The following is a 15774-nucleotide window of genomic DNA, read 5'->3' as shown; positions in this document are numbered from 1 at the left end:
ACTCACCCTGTGCTTCATGCGCAAGTCTCCCACATCCCTTTTTTGTATTTCAGCTTTCTGCAGTTTTTTTCTCCATTTGAGTAATATACTGTTACTTTGTTGATTTTTAAATTGAGAACACTCAATTTCTCACAATCATACTCCATTTGCCAGACTTTGTTCACTTAAATCTGTGTTACCATACTATCAATCATGTTTGGATCCATCTCAGCTGGTGTTTCCACCTATTTTTGAACCAGCAAATTTGGCTGCAGTACATTCATTTTCTTCCTTCAAGTCACTAATATCTAACATCTCTTGACAACAATTGTTTTTGGAAAATAAAACCAGTAACGTCAGTCTTCAAAAGCAAAAAGTAATGAATATACTTGGGCAATGGCAAACTGCACACTAGTTAAATCCAATTCAGAAAGGGCCCATTCTGTGCAATTCAGTGGGAAGGCATTGGCCTATGGTATTATCACTGGACTGTTAATCCAGAGACACAGGTAATGTTCTGGAAATTAGAGTCTGATGACCATGAATCATTGTTTAAAAAAAACCTCACTGGCTCACCAATGTCCGATAGGGAAGGAACCTGGCATCCTTACTTGGTCTAGCCCACGTGATTCCACACCCACAGCATTCTGCCTTCTGTGCAATTAGGGACAGGTAATAAATGCTAACCTCGCTAGTGACACCCACATCCTATGAATTTCAAAAGTTTAGCACAAATTAACCAACCTATCATATTCATGTGCTATTAACCAAAGCCACAACTAATGATTCAGAGAAAGGAAATTTTTCCAAGAGGAAACAAAAAAAAAAGACTTAAATTTTAAGGGATACATTTGAAAGAGTATGAATGAACCCGTATACACCACCAGAGGTATTACATTCAATTAAAATTGGGATACCTTATCAACATTGGCTCTTGTTTTTGCAGATGTTTCTACATAATTCACACTCCATAGGTCAGCTCTGTTCTTTGCTTCATCCACCGATACTTGTCGTTTGTCTTCCAAATCGGATTTATTGCCAACAAGCAGAAAGGGAACATTCTCATCCTCTTTTACCCGAAGAATCTGTTCCCTGGAACAAGTCCAAATTACTATATTTTAAAAATCGTTCTAATGGAATCTTAAGTCTGTTCCTCTTGTAGTTTGACAAAATGTGTCATTGGAAAATGTTGGTTAAATGAATTATGGCCTTCTGGAGAATATGGTATTTATCAGAATTTTTTATTTTTTTTTAATGACAATATGTTTCAACTCGAGGCTTGCAATGCCATCCTCTTAACAGGATCACAATACATTCTGAATGAAGAGACACAGTTTCATGTAGGAAATTAAATTTAAAAAATAAACAGCTGAGAAGCAGAAAACTAAGCAAAAAAGTGACATGAACTCAGTCTATTATGTCAATCTGGACCACCTGAAAGCTCCAACATCTGGCTAAGTGGACTGAAAGTGCATGTGATTTGATAAATCCAGCCAAGAATCTAGCAGGCATTGCTACTGTAATTAAAGATATTATTATGTAACTAGTGGAATGGTACAAGGATTCATGATGGTAGCTTAGTTATTTCCTATCCATGTTACTGTATAGGCTTACAAGAGACAGTATTGTATCCAAATTTGTATAGAATACAAAGTGGGAATGTGAGAGAAGAGGACAATTACGTGGCAAGAACACATGTTCAGTGAATAGACAACACATGTATTAGTAAGAACAACAAAGCAGAGGTTTCATGCCCATTTAATGTTGAGACAAATGCATTCATATGAGGAATAGACAGCTAGCATTCAAGTACAACTACAATTAGCAAATCAGCTATGACAATATTGAGTAGTGAAACAGGCTCTTTGGGTTTCAAGGCCTACTCATTTTCTTACAACTAAAAGTAATGTCAATGCTATAAAGTGCACAACTGCAGTAGATTACATAATCACAAAAGTTTCCTTTCCTTGAAAATTGGATCAGTGATGCAAAATTCTAACTTACATTAAACCCCCCCCCCATGTATTATGTCAAAAAGCTGTACTGACATTAGTTTAGAGATCTATAAACTGGACTGTCTTAACTCCTACAAAAGGATACAATGAATACAAGTCATTCGACATAAGTCAGAAGAAAATTAGAAATACACACAATACTACTAGCTTTGTTCCTTGCAGAGTCAGAGGATACAACAGAGAATTGAAGTCATAATGATCAGGGCTATTATTTATCCATTAGAACAGAAATAACCCTCAAAATTCACCTACAACTTAGTTTACAGTTCAATTTCAGTACATGAATGGAAGAACTCCAGAAACAGGATTATCAGATGCTGCAGATATGGATAGTCTAGTGTTATTACTCGTGGAAAAAGCAAGCTGCTCAACAAAGTTAAGACAAAATGTAACAGAAACTGAAGAAAACCACACCATTTCACAAAACTATGGTTTATACTAGTAGGATCAAGAGAAATGACAGAACCAACACAAGGGAACAACCTACATGACTTCATCCTCTCCAATCGACATAGATATGGCAACAGTGATGACAGAATTCTTGCCAAGTCCAGGGCCAAAATTCACACAGAGGACACATTCCTCATGTTGCGTAGTACTTGAACTAGGCAAAATTTATAAAATTTTAGTAGTTCAAAACTGGTCAAAAAGGAGAATCCACTTCAGGCCACCCTGTTAAAGGAAGGATATTGCGCTACAGGCAGCTCAGAAGAGATTTACCAGGACATTGTTGGGATGGAAATTTTGAATTATAGAAAAAGGTTGGAGAGGCTGTGACTTTTTCACTGGAGCATAGGACATTGAGGTGACCTTAGAGATTTATAAAATCTGAAGGGTATAGGCAGAGTTAATGGTAGGGGCCTTTCCCTGAGGATGGAGATTTCAAGACAAGGGGAGACAGTAAGATAGAGGAGAGAGATTTAAAAAAGACATGAAGGGTAATTTTTAAGAACCAAAAAAAAGGGTGGTTTGCGTGTGCAATGAAGTTTCCAATGAATTGGTGGATGCAGGCAGAGTTACAACATGACATTTCAACAAGGACAGGAATAGAAAAGGTTTGGAAGGATATCGGCCAGGAGCAGGCAGAACAAGATTAGTTTGGGATTATGTCCGGCATGGACTAATTGAATCAAAGGGTCCGTTTCCATGCTGTATGGCTGAGTGAGAGTGCATCAGAATTGGAAACTTAATCTGTAACTAAAAGAAGCTGCATATTTCTTAAACCTCAAATCAAGTCAGAAGGCAAACACTGAACATGTTCTTTTACAAACTTCATAAATCCAGAGTACCTGACATACCTGAAAATGAGACGCTAACCTAGTGAAGCGCCTTCACATACATGCTAAACAGAAGCAACAGCAACAAGGCACAGATAGTGAAAAGTTTCTACAAGTGAGATCACAAAGCTTTGAAACCCTCAAATTGTGGACAATTGAGCAGACACAGAAGACAAAATTCTCATCCTCAACAATGGTAGGGCCCAACATGCAAGCGCAGAAAGTGTGTGCATCTAATTTCAATTAGATGTGCCAAGTACATGCTACAGTCTTCAGCTAATTACATTTACTTTGAGAGATTACAAAAAAAAAGCCAAGTTTCACAGCGGACAGCAACAGCTAGAAGCCCAACACCTTAGCTTTAATGCCTTAGGACACTGCTCCAGAACCACCCATTAGAAGTACCATCCCAGATAGAATGGATATGTAAAAATGTGTCCAGCTATGCCCAAATGCCAATTTTAACTGCTTACTCCCAGTCATCAACAGCATTAAACAGTACTTATTCATAACAGCTGTTCAGTGAAAAAAGTGGCACATTTCAAATTTTAAAAGAATCCACATGGTGTTAAGGCTACAGCAAAATCCATATAAAAGACCAAGATTACACAGTTACATGAACAATAATTTGTTAGCAAGTTATTCAATATTGACATATTGAACAAATGGAAACATTAATTTCCAAAAGTCAAACAGTTAAGAGTTCCCATCCTGGATTTTAAAAAATCCTCCTAGAGGCAAATAATAAAAATTCAAACTTCTAGTGAAGCACAAAGGATCTTACAGGACTTAAAAGATTAAATGCAAACCATAAAAACCTAAAAAGCAAATTTGTACACTGAAGAGAATGCTTAGACAATTTTATTCTAAACAGAAGTATTGTTAATTTTATAACAGCTAAAAATCTGTTATTAGACATTATCAGAACCAAGGACTTTATTTTGCTGTCACAACCTAAGTAACTCAGAATCACAGAACTGATTTGCACAGCTAAGGTACAAATTGAAGAGTCACCCCTCCAAAAGGCAGATTGATCTTAGTCTCTTTTCAATTATGCGAATCATCTAACTACAGGTGAGGTCCCAAATAACTGGACAGTGGCTAATGTTGTGCCTTTACTTAACAGATATAAGGTGACATCTGGGAACTATAGACCTGAGAGTCTGACTTTGGAGGCGAGTAAGTTGGCGGGAATTCTGAAAGAGGATTTATATGTATTTGGAGGGGCAAGGACCAATTTGGGATAGAAAACATGGCTGTGTGCAAGGGAAATTCAGTTTTTTGAGGAAGTAACTTATGATCGATGAGGACAGTAATGTTGTTTACTTGGACTTTAGTAATAAGCCTTTGACAAGGCCCTGCATGTAGACTAATTAGTAAAGTTAGATCACATGGGATTCAGGGTAGCTTGCCAACTGGCTTAACAGAAGATTGGTGGTGGAGGGCGGCTGTTTTGCAGTTGGGAGGTCTCTTACAAGAAGGGTTCCACAAGGATCAGTGCTGGCTCCACTTTTGGTCATTTGTAGAAGTGATTTGGATGAGAATATAGAAGGAGTAGATTAGTAAGTTTACAGATGACACTAAAACTGGTGGTATAGTGGAGTATCTAAGATTACAGTGAGATCTTGATCAATAGAGTCAATGGGCTCAGGAATGGCAGATGAACTTTAATTTGGATAAATGAGAGACTTGTTTTACCAAAATGTAATACAAGGGCAGACCTTGGGTAGTGTTGCAGAACAGAGACCTAGGGGTTTAGGTACATAACACTTTGAAGTTTATGTCACATGTCAACAGGGTTAAGGAGTATAGCTATCCTTCATTGCTCAGATCTGAGTATAGGAGTTGGGACATTATGTTGAGGTGGTACACGACATTAGTGATGTCTTTTCGAGAGGCCTTTGTTCAGTTCTAGTTGCCCTGTGTATAGGAAGCATCATAATCTGGAAAGGGTTCAGAAAAGATTTCAGAATGTTGCTGGGAATGAAAGGTTTCAGTTACAAGGAGAAGCTTTACAGGCTTTTCATTCCTGGGATCATTGTTGTGAACCTTCTCTGAACATGCTCCAGGACCAGTACATCCTTCCTGAGATATGGGCACAGAATACGCCAAATATGTCACAGTCAGATGTATAGCACTAAAACAGACACTTCAGTCCAACCTGTCCATGCCAACCAGATATCCCAACCCAATCTAGTCCCACCTGCCAGTACCCAGCCCTTATTCCTCCAAACCCTTCCTATTCATATAGGAATCCAGATGCCTTTTAAATGTTGCAATTTTACCAGCCTCCACCACTTCCTCTGGCAGCTCATTTCATACACATACCACATTGAAAACGTTCCCCCGCAGGTCTCTTTTATATCTTTCCCCTCTCACCCTAAACCTATGCCCTCTAGTTCTGGACTCCCCCACCCCAGAGAAAAGATTTTGCCTATTTATACTATCCATGTCCCTCAATTTTATAAACCTCTAAGGTTGCCACTCAGCCTCCAATGCTCTAGGGAAAACAGCCCTAGGCTGTTCAGCCTCTCCCTATAGCTCAAAACATCCAATCCAGGCAACATCCTTATAAATCTTTTCCAAACCCTTTCAAGTTTCACAACATCTTTCCGATAGGAAGGAGACCAGAACTGCACGCAATATTCCAACAGTGGCCTAACCAATGTCCTATACAGCTGCAACATGACCTTCCAACTCCTGTACTCAATACTCCGACCAAAAAAAGCAAGCATACCAAACACCTTCTTCACTATCCTATCTACCTGCGACTCCACTTTCAAGGAGCATGAACCTGCACTCCAAGGTCTCTTTGTTCAGCAACACTTCCTTGGACCTTACCATTAGGTGTACAAGCCCTGCTAAGATTTGCTTTCCCAAAATGCAGCACCTCGCATTTATCGGAATTAAACTCCATCTGCCACACCTCAGCCCATCCGATCAATATCCTGTTGTAATCGGAGGTAACTTCCTTCGCTGTCCACTACACCTCCAATTTTGGGGCCATCTGCAAACTTACTAACTATATCTCTTATGCTCACATCCAAATCATTTATGTAAATGACGAAAAGTAGAGGACCCAACACCGAGCCTTGTGGCACTCCACCAGTCATACGCCTCCAGTCTGAAAAACAACCCTCCACCACCACCCTGTCTTCTACCTTTGAGCCAATTCTGTATCCAAATGACTAGCTCTCCCTGTATTCCGTGAGATCAACCTTGCTAACCAGTCTCCCGTGGGGAACCTTGTCGAACATCTTACTGAAGTCCATATAGATCACATCTACCGTTCTGCCCTCAATCCTCTTCGTTACTTCTTCAATCAAGTTCGAGACACATTACTTCCCCCGCACAAAGCCATGTTGACTATCCCTAATCAGTCCTTGCCTTTCCAAATACATGTACATCTTGTCCCTCAGGATTCCCTCCAACAACGTCAGGCTCACTGGTCTATAGTTCCCTGGCTTGTCCTTACCACCATTCTTAATGAGTGACACGTTTTCCAACCTCCAGTCTTCCGGCACCTCACCTGTGACTATCAACGATATAAATATCTCAGCGAGAGGCCCAGCAATCACTTCACTGGCTTCCCACAGAGTTCTAGGGTATACCTGATCAGGTCCTGGGGATTTATCCACCTTTATGCATTTCAAGACATCCAACACTTCCTCCTCTGTAATATGGACATTTTGCAAGATGTCACCATCTATTTCCCTACAGTCTATATCTTCCATATCCTTTTTCACAGTAAATACTGATGCAAAATACTCATTTAGTATCTCCCCCATTTTCTGTGGCTTCACACAAAGGCCGCCTTGCTGATCTTTGAGGGGCCCTAATCTCTCCCTAGTTATCCTTTAGTCCTTAGTAGATTTGTAAAAACCCTTTGGATTCTCCTCAATTCTATTTGCCAAAGCTATCTCATGTCCTCTTTTTGTCCACTTTATTTCTCCCTTAAGTATACTCCTACTGCCTTTATACTCTAAGGATTCACTTGAGCTATCCTGTCTATACCTTACATATGCTTCCTTCTTTTTCTTAAGCAAACCCTCAATTTCTTGAGTCATCCAGCATTCCCTATACCTACCAGCCTTTCCTTTCATCCTAACAGGAATATACGTTTTCTGGACTCTTAATTTAATTTCTGAAGGCTTCTCATTTTCCAGTCGTCCCTTCACCTGCGAACATTTGCCCCAACCAGCTTTTGAAAGTTCTTGCCTAATATCGTCAAAATTGGCCTTTCTCCAATTTAGAACTTCAGTGTGGCCTGACCAGAGCCTTATAGAGCCTCAGACGTACATCTCTACTTTTATACTCAAGTCCCCTCAAAATAAATGCCAACATTGCATTTGTCTTCCTAACAACTGACTCAACTTGCAAGTTTCCTTTGAGATTCCTAGAACTTCCAAATCTCTTTGCACTTCAGACTTCTGAATTTTCCTCCCCATTTAGTGAATAGTCCATGCTTCTGTTCTTCGTGGAAAAGTGCATGACCTCATACATTGTACTTCATCTGCCACTTCTTTGCCTACCCTAACCTATCCAAATCCTACTACAGCCTCCCCAGTACTACCTGCCCCTCTGCATATCTTGCATCATTTGCAAACTTAGCCAGAATGCCCTCAGTTCCTTCATCTAGATTATTAATTTACAAAGTTACAAAGGTTGTGGTCCCAACACTGAGCCTTGCAGAACACTTGTCACCGGTTGCCATCTGCTTTCTGCCAGACAGCCAAGCTTCTTTCCATGCTAGCTCCTTGCCCTTATCTTACTCAGCAGCCTCTATGCAGCACCTGGTCAAAGGCCTTCTTGAAGTCCAAGTGGATAACACCCATTAGCTGTCCTTGGTCTAACCTGTTCTTTGCTTCCTCAAAAAATTCTAGCAGATTTGTCAGGCATGACCTTTCCTTGATGAAACCATGCTGACTTTGCCCCATTTTACCTTATGGATTACCAAGTGTTCAGAAATTTCATCCTTCACAATGGATCCCAGGATCTTACGGTCAAGGTGAGGCTAATTGGTCTGTAATTTTCCATATTTTGCCTTATTCCCTTTTTAAACAGGGGTGTCATATTAGCAATTTTCCAGTCCTCTGGAACCCTCCCTGATTCTAGCGATACCCGATAGCTAAAAAGATATAGAAGGTGTTAGTGGTAATCTATTTCCTTCAGAACACTGGTCCAGGTGATTTATCCACCTTCAGGCCATTCAGTTTTGTTTTAAACACCTTCTCCTTGGTGATGATCACCATACTCAGCTCTGCATTGACTTCTGAATTTTTGGGACATTACTGTGTCTTCCACAGTAAAAAAACAAAGTAGTAATTATTCAGTTCCTCAGCCATTTCCTTGCTCCCTACTATCTCTCCAGTGTTGTCATTTTCCAGAGGCCCAATGTCCACTTTTGCCATTTATATCCAAAGAAACTCTTACCATTTTCTTTTGTATTACTGGCTAGCTTACCCTCATTTAATCTCACTCCTTATTTCTTTTTTGGTGCTCTAATTGTCTTCCCAATCCTCCAGTTTCCCAATGCCCTTCACCCCATTATATGCTTTCTCTTTTGCTTTTATGCTAGTCAGACATGGTTAACTCATCCTTCCTGTACCAAAAAGGTTTCTATTTCCTGGGGATGGATTTTTGCTGCTTCTTTTGTATTACTCCCAGAAACTCCTGCTATTGCTGTTTCACGGTCTTTCCTGCTGGTATCCTCTTCCAGTCAATTCCTGATGTGGGCCAACTGTATACGGATGGGACTATTTCATTTGGGATTATGGTCAGACAGAGGGTTTGTTTCTGTGCTGTATGATTATCTTAAATCATTTTATCTTCAATCTCAACATTGTGTGCAAAGGGTCTTGCTGCCTCTACTTGAAGTTTGGTGAATTTGTTTTAGGAAATAACCTGGGGCTATACAATGGCTTTCCATGGATTATTTTCCTCTCAAAAAAAAAACACTTTGCATCTAAATAGGATGTTGTTCATCTATTCTTGCTGTCAAACTCCATTGTGTCTTGGAAGGAAAAAGATAGCTTTGGTGTTACCATTAACAAAACAAATGTGATATTCCTAATACTTTGCCGGGACTTGGAAACCAATTCTAACCATTGTAAATATAGCTTTTCAGGTCATTGTTTGCAGGTGTCTATATCTCACATTCTTCCTAATAAAAGCAACCTGGGTCTCTTGTAACTATGCCATCCAAGTTTCAGAATCCAGAACAGGACACATGACCTCAAATTTCACAAAACAAACAAAATCTTAAAATCACGGTTATAACTAGAAGTCAGAATAATTTGCCCATATTGGAAAACCAATTGATACAGTCCAAAGCTGGACTTTCCTTGCATCAAATAATTCCTTTGCAAGTTGCCATCACCTTAAAGTTTAAAAAAAAAACTGAACATTGTATAAAATTCACCTGAAATCAGCTGTAGCTGCAAAGGATTCTTGTTCAGTGATAGAGAAGACACAGAGGAAGCCTTCTCCACTACGAAAATAGTTATCCCTGATAGCAGCATAATCTTCTTGGCCTGCAGTATCAAGGATGTCTATCTGGACTTCCTCACCATCCAGCACCACTTTCTTCCGGTAGCTGTCGGCTTTTGTAGGTTCATAATCCTCAACAAACTAAAAAGGTAAACCACAAGAACAACCACCATTTCAATAATAGGCTTTCTGGTCTGAACACAAGTTTTTAAGGATGGAATTGGAATGGATATTTATTTTTCCAACCCCCCAGCATTTTAGAATTAAGTGCAGTCATACATTTCAAAATTTGATTCCTGCTCAAAAATACATAAATAAGCTTGTTTTTCCCTTACACTTCAGTTCTTATGTTCACTCTTGTGTGAAGACTCATTAGTTTCAAATGAATGGATCTTTGCAGAAGTAATAAAAATGGAAAAACACCTCCATGTTCAAGGCAAGTAAACACATTTAGTCTCCAGAAGAAAAAAAATTCTTTAAACAACAGACTGTAGGACTGCATAATGAGGCCAAATTTCAAAGAGCTTGACAATGATTTTTAAATTCAGGGAGTCCGGTTTGCACAAGGGAAAGAGTCAATGTTAAAGTGAAAGGTCAGTAACCCAGCCCACTGTATTTCTCAACAACCAGTGCAAATTGGCAAACAGCTGGAAGTAGATTATTTGGCTTCCGACAAGTGGTTGAAATCCCTGCACTTCTTCCAGAAAGATTTGACCATGTATTGGATAAGTTTCACTGACAGAACTACTACTTGGTCTAGATTTGGCTGAGACACAGCTAGAGGCTGATGGACTTGCACACAAAAAAAGTAGGGCAATTTTTGAAACCAGTAAGACACCATATGCAGTTTCAACTCTATGGCATGAAAAAAAATCAACCATTTATACAAGGGGAAAATACCATTTCATCGCAAGGTCAGGTTGACAGATTTAAGCTAATTCTGAAGAAATAGAAAAAGCCACTTGCCCCATGGCCCAGAACTCAGGACAGTGAAACTTTTACTAATGGAGAAGGAATAGAAGACAGACAAGATTACTAGAGGTAATGGAGTTGAGCAAGTCAATTATGGCAGTGACTTGACAAATAGTATGCTGACAAGAGGCAGTAAGCATATGTGCCTTAAAGATTAGGTAGTAGCTTTCACCCAATCGAAATTTAAAGAGACTGGGGAGCACAAAAACATGGACGTGAAGAGAAATGGTTAAAATGATCACTGCATATTTGCAGATTGGTGGGGGGGGGGGGGCGGGGGTGGTGGTGGGGGGGGGGTAGGAAGGCTGTGAGATAAATTAAAGATAGTTTACCAGTACAGAAGTGCAGACTAGGCTTAAGACAAAATAATTTAAAATATGAAGGTGTGTGAACAGGAGCAAACGTCATATTTTTTAAACCAGGATAGAGGGTTTTGATTAAGCACTAGTGATTAGAAAGAGAACAGGGCTCAGAAAGGAGGGGGAAAATGGGGTGTGGTTGGGCAGAGAAGGAGAAGGAAAAGAAAACGAAAATCAGCAAGTGATATAATGACAACCTCAGTGACAACGTGGGAGATAAAAGATGCACAAAGAAAACAGATTTTAAAAAAGTGTCATACATCTCATGTAACTCAAGTGCTGGGACAACAGAGTGGAGTATGCTTCACACAAAAAAAAATTGGGAGGGCGGGTGGGACAGGGCAAGTAAAATGACAACATGGATGAGACTCCACTTTGGCAGTTAATGAACTTCGAAATCACAAAGATACACCTTGGATTAAATCATATGGATCGGTTAACATTACAAAATGTTCACTCTTTTGTAAATAATCACAATTGTCCAGTTATTGTATCTCATTGGAAAGGAGATGGTTGGCAGAAAGGAGACAAGTGTAGTAAAGACTGAGGTTTAAAGGACTTGTTTGCACTTTTACAGCAGTTGCACCAGGTGAAGGGGAATGAAGCAGGTAGTATTTCCAGATATGGGCCAATAAATGAGAGATGCTACATATGTTGGATCAAAACATTAAGTGAACCGTGAAAATTTGAGCCTCATTTGACAGTACCTTAAAATTTGGTAAGCATGAGAAAGGACATAGCTAGTATAGGAAGTTCAAATCTAATCACAGTAATTTGAAAATTAGAATTCAGTTTTCTTTTCAAAAAAAAAAGCTTAAAGTTGCTGTAATGTGACAAAATCAAAGTGGCTCACTAATCTTCAGAAGGAAAAGAAATCAGCCATCCTTATGTGCTTTCCTCCAGTCCCACATCCATGTGGCTGATTTTTAATTGCCTTGGCAATTCACTCTACTGCATCAAATCATAGAACAAAATAACTGATGCCACAACAAATGGACTGAACAGCCTGCTCCTACTTCTTCTGGTCTTAGGCAAGCACTTCATCCACTTTGGTTCCTGTTGTGCTTGGTTTGCTACACTTAAGATGCGTCACCAAAATCCTGTCAGTCAATTTGCAATAAATTCAGCCCACTAAGCATCAGCCCTAAGCCAAGAATAAGGATATCTCAACATAGTTGATTTAAACATGAAAATAAGGAATATTTAGATAAATTGTTTGGTAGTACAGAACTTAAACGCTGTTAATAAGACAAAGTTGAAGCCTTTCATCTTGTATTCATCAGGACCAACACACAAGAACAATCTTTCTTGCAATGAAACAGGTGCCATATAGGGACAAAATTAATTTGCCTACAAAGAACAGAGTCACGTGTGTGAAAATGTAGCTTTCAACAAGTGAATGAATCCCACTAACTGATCCTAAAATTAGCTTCCAGTTCAATTTTTAGCATGGTGGAGGAATTTAATAGCAGAGTCACATTTGATGTTGGATAAAGCATTAAGGTTTGCTAGTACAGTGGGATGACCACTGTGACTTTAAAAATAATGTGTTTGATACAATCCGCTGGTTATATACCATACATATCTGGCATCACAGCAATAAAGGAAAAAGAGTGAGGACTGCAGATCAGAGCTGAAAAATGTGCTGCTGAAAAAGCACAGCAGGTCAGGCAGCATCCAAGGAGCAGGAGAATCAATGTTTCGGGCATAAGCTCTTCTTCAGGAATTCAGGAAACGTCGATTCTCCTGCTCCATGGATGCTGCCTGACCTGCTGCAATTTTCCAGCAACACATCACAGCAATAAAACTCATACAGCACTCAGTTGTGCAATAGAGAAAATAGCTTTTTGATTTAACATCAGCATTCTGATCATGGACAATATCACTCATGAATTTCTGCAAACTAAAAAGTAATTGCTAGCTTCACTTAATTTTGAGACAATTTCTTTTTCTAGGTTAAGTAGAAGTAAATTGGGTACCATCAAAAGTGACAGCCATACATCTTTTCACTGGTTTTGATGATATACAGCGAGTGAGGATTGATTTGTAGGTGTAATGAATTTGTCCACATGTTGTACCTTTTCCATTAACAAAATAAAAAGGTTGGAGACTGCCAATTATACTGCATTCACCAACCCTGTCTACTCAGATTGAATTTTCAAGGTTTGAGGGAGTATGAGCCAAGATTGACAGTTAACAGTTCTTGCTGCATCTCCACCCGAAGCATGGTCCAATCCTCTTTCACAGAAACTGGTGTCCCTTAGGGGGCTCATTTTCCTGCATGCCTGTCCTGACAACCAAGATGAAAAGCTTCATGTTTGTGTCAAAACAATGTTTACCATTTAGAAAATTACAAGTTATTTTAATTATACTAATGCAATCATTCCATAATAAGTTTTCAAAGATGTTTTAATTTCTGCCAACTGATGGTGCAGCCAGCTTACGAAAGTCTCAATAACTAAAAAGAAATTGAGAAAGACAATCAACTGACAGATGAGTTTCTATAAACTGTGGCTTGAAATAAAACCAAACATTTACTGCAGGGTACAGATCCTCAGAGCGTTCAGAACAGATTTACAAAGATGCTGCCAGGGTTGAAGGGATTGAGGTATTGGGGGTAATAAATAGGTTGGGGCTAGTTTCCATGGAGCAGAGGCCGAGGGGTGAGATTTATAAAATAATGAGGAGCATTGATAGGGTGAACTGACAAGGCATTGTCCCCAGGGTGGGGGAAGTCAGCTAGAGGGCATAGGTTAACGGACACATGGGAAAGATTTAAAAAGGGACCTAAAGGGGCAACTTTTTCACGCAGAGGGTGAGGAGTACATGGAATGAGCTGCCAGAAGACTGATACAATTATAACATTTTAAAAAAGGTATCTGGATGGAAATATGCATAGGATAGGTTGAGATAGATATGGGCCAAATGGGACTAGATTTATTTAGGATATCTGGCCAGCATGAAGTTGGACCGAAGGGACTGTGTCCACGCCGAACATTTTATGACCATGAGAAACATGCAAAAATATTTGTCTGCTAAAGAATTCAACACAGTTTGAGAAAAGTACTCTTACCTCATCATACATGAATTGTAGCGTCAAGGCAGACTTTCCCACACCACCACTCCCAACCATAATCACTTTATGGAGAGCCAAGGAATTCTGGCCTTTGGTCTTGTTTGCTGCCATTTTATGACTAGAGGTGTATCACCAAAATGTGAAACTTGACAGATAGCAATTTTCCACCTAAAGAAAGAAAGAAACAAACAAACAAACAAAATCAGGAGCAAACTTAAAGTGGCTGAACTAAAAGTAAATTTTGTAGATGAGTAGCAGCAACTGTACAAATACTGAAAAGTGTAGAGATGAAGCATAAGAATAACCAAGAGTCTTGATAAACTTGTTATTTTACTTGTTACCTAGAAAAGGAAGCAGCTAGAAATATAAAATACAGAAGGCACGCTATTTAATAAAAGTAAGAGAAAGTGGGGTTAATGAGGTCAATATTAAAATAATCTGTGTAATCAAGGTAATGGTGAAATGGTAAAGCAATTGATAAAGCTATGGAATTATTGAATAATTGGAAACTGGGGGAGGGCGAAGAGGAGAATTATGTTCTCTGATCAGGTGACCCAGGCACAACAGACTTTTTAAACTCTTGACTGCACATTTATTCAAAGCCACCTCGGGTGAAGAATCAAGGCCAAGCACAAATAAAAAATCCCTGAGAAACCATTTCCTGCCAAAGAAAAGATTTTATTTGTATTTCAAAATTCTTGTAAGTCTACAGGATCATACAAATACAACCACAGATGTCTGACAACACCCAGTCATTAGCAGTGAATGAAACTGCAGTTTAGAAATTCAGCTGACATTCGATAGAATAGAAAACAAATAATTACGTCATACACTTTACCTATTAGTTCTGTTGTGACTGCTTCATGATTCCTATTTCGCCTCAAACTTCCACTAATTCTTTTAGTCTTTGATGGACAAGTGCAGTAGCATTTGATTCTGCACATAAAAAACACCTAAAATATGAGGGAGTAGAACAAAGTAAATATGCAAAGCAAAGCCAGAGGACTTGTATGGGCAGGAAAATTAGCAATGTAATAGCCTCCTAACCTCCATAACCAAGACAACATTACAGACAGGGGCAAGTTATTAAATGCTGCTTCAGTGAGTTGTTACACACTAGATTGAGAAACCCTTTATATAAAGAACACAATTTGGATTAGCATTCATCTGAACAAACCTTTTATGTATATTTGAAATATTGTTCATCAGTTCATAGAGTGCACAACTTCCTAAAAAAAGTTGTGCAACCATAAAGTTAAATATGGCACAATCTAGATTTAACATGGCCACTGCTTAATGCAGAAGTTAATAAGCACATCTGGAAACTACAGTAAAACAGCTCAACACCAGCAACATCCATGAACTGAATTAGTATTATAATTGTTGCCCAATATTCTATTCAGCCTTACAAAGATGGCCTAATTTGATTTTAGTCAGACTAAAAATTACAATTTGCATTTGTCTATTCAATCTTGAAACCAAATAAACTTTCAACCCAATTATCCACACTGAATTCTAACTCCTCAGTTTCCATAAACAAACTAGCTTCTCATTAAGCAATCAAATCTTATTTCAGTTTGCTGCAAAAGTCATGCCTTCAATCATAC

At 39.0% G+C, this 15774-nt stretch overlaps 1 protein-coding gene across 3 annotated transcripts in view; it reads right to left on the bottom strand.

Annotated features, from left to right (window-relative positions):
* LOC122549313 (ras-related protein Ral-A) overlaps positions 1–15774 on the bottom strand; it is a 52325-nt gene that overhangs the window by 8457 nt on the left and 28094 nt on the right. For 2 of the 3 annotated variants that reach the window (XM_043688921.2, XM_043688923.2), the window contains exons 2-5: positions 15006–15120; positions 14165–14335; positions 9693–9901; positions 897–1071 (exon numbers count right to left, since the gene is read on the bottom strand). In XM_043688921.2, coding sequence (XP_043544856.1) covers positions 897–1071; positions 9693–9901; positions 14165–14278 — 498 coding nt within the window. In that variant the 5' untranslated portion in view covers positions 14279–14335; positions 15006–15120. The remainder of the gene's footprint in view (positions 1–896; positions 1072–9692; positions 9902–14164; positions 14336–15005; positions 15121–15774) is intronic. The other variant, XM_043688922.2, reaches the window with a different exon arrangement.

This window comes from Chiloscyllium plagiosum, unplaced genomic scaffold (genome assembly GCF_037043375.1).
Source record: "Chiloscyllium plagiosum isolate Xiang-an unplaced genomic scaffold, Cpla_swu_hap1 HiC_scaffold_4, whole genome shotgun sequence".
Taxonomy (NCBI): domain Eukaryota; kingdom Metazoa; phylum Chordata; class Chondrichthyes; order Orectolobiformes; family Hemiscylliidae; genus Chiloscyllium; species Chiloscyllium plagiosum.
Note: the sequence above shows the minus strand (reverse complement) of the source record. Positions and strands in the feature narration are given on the sequence as shown.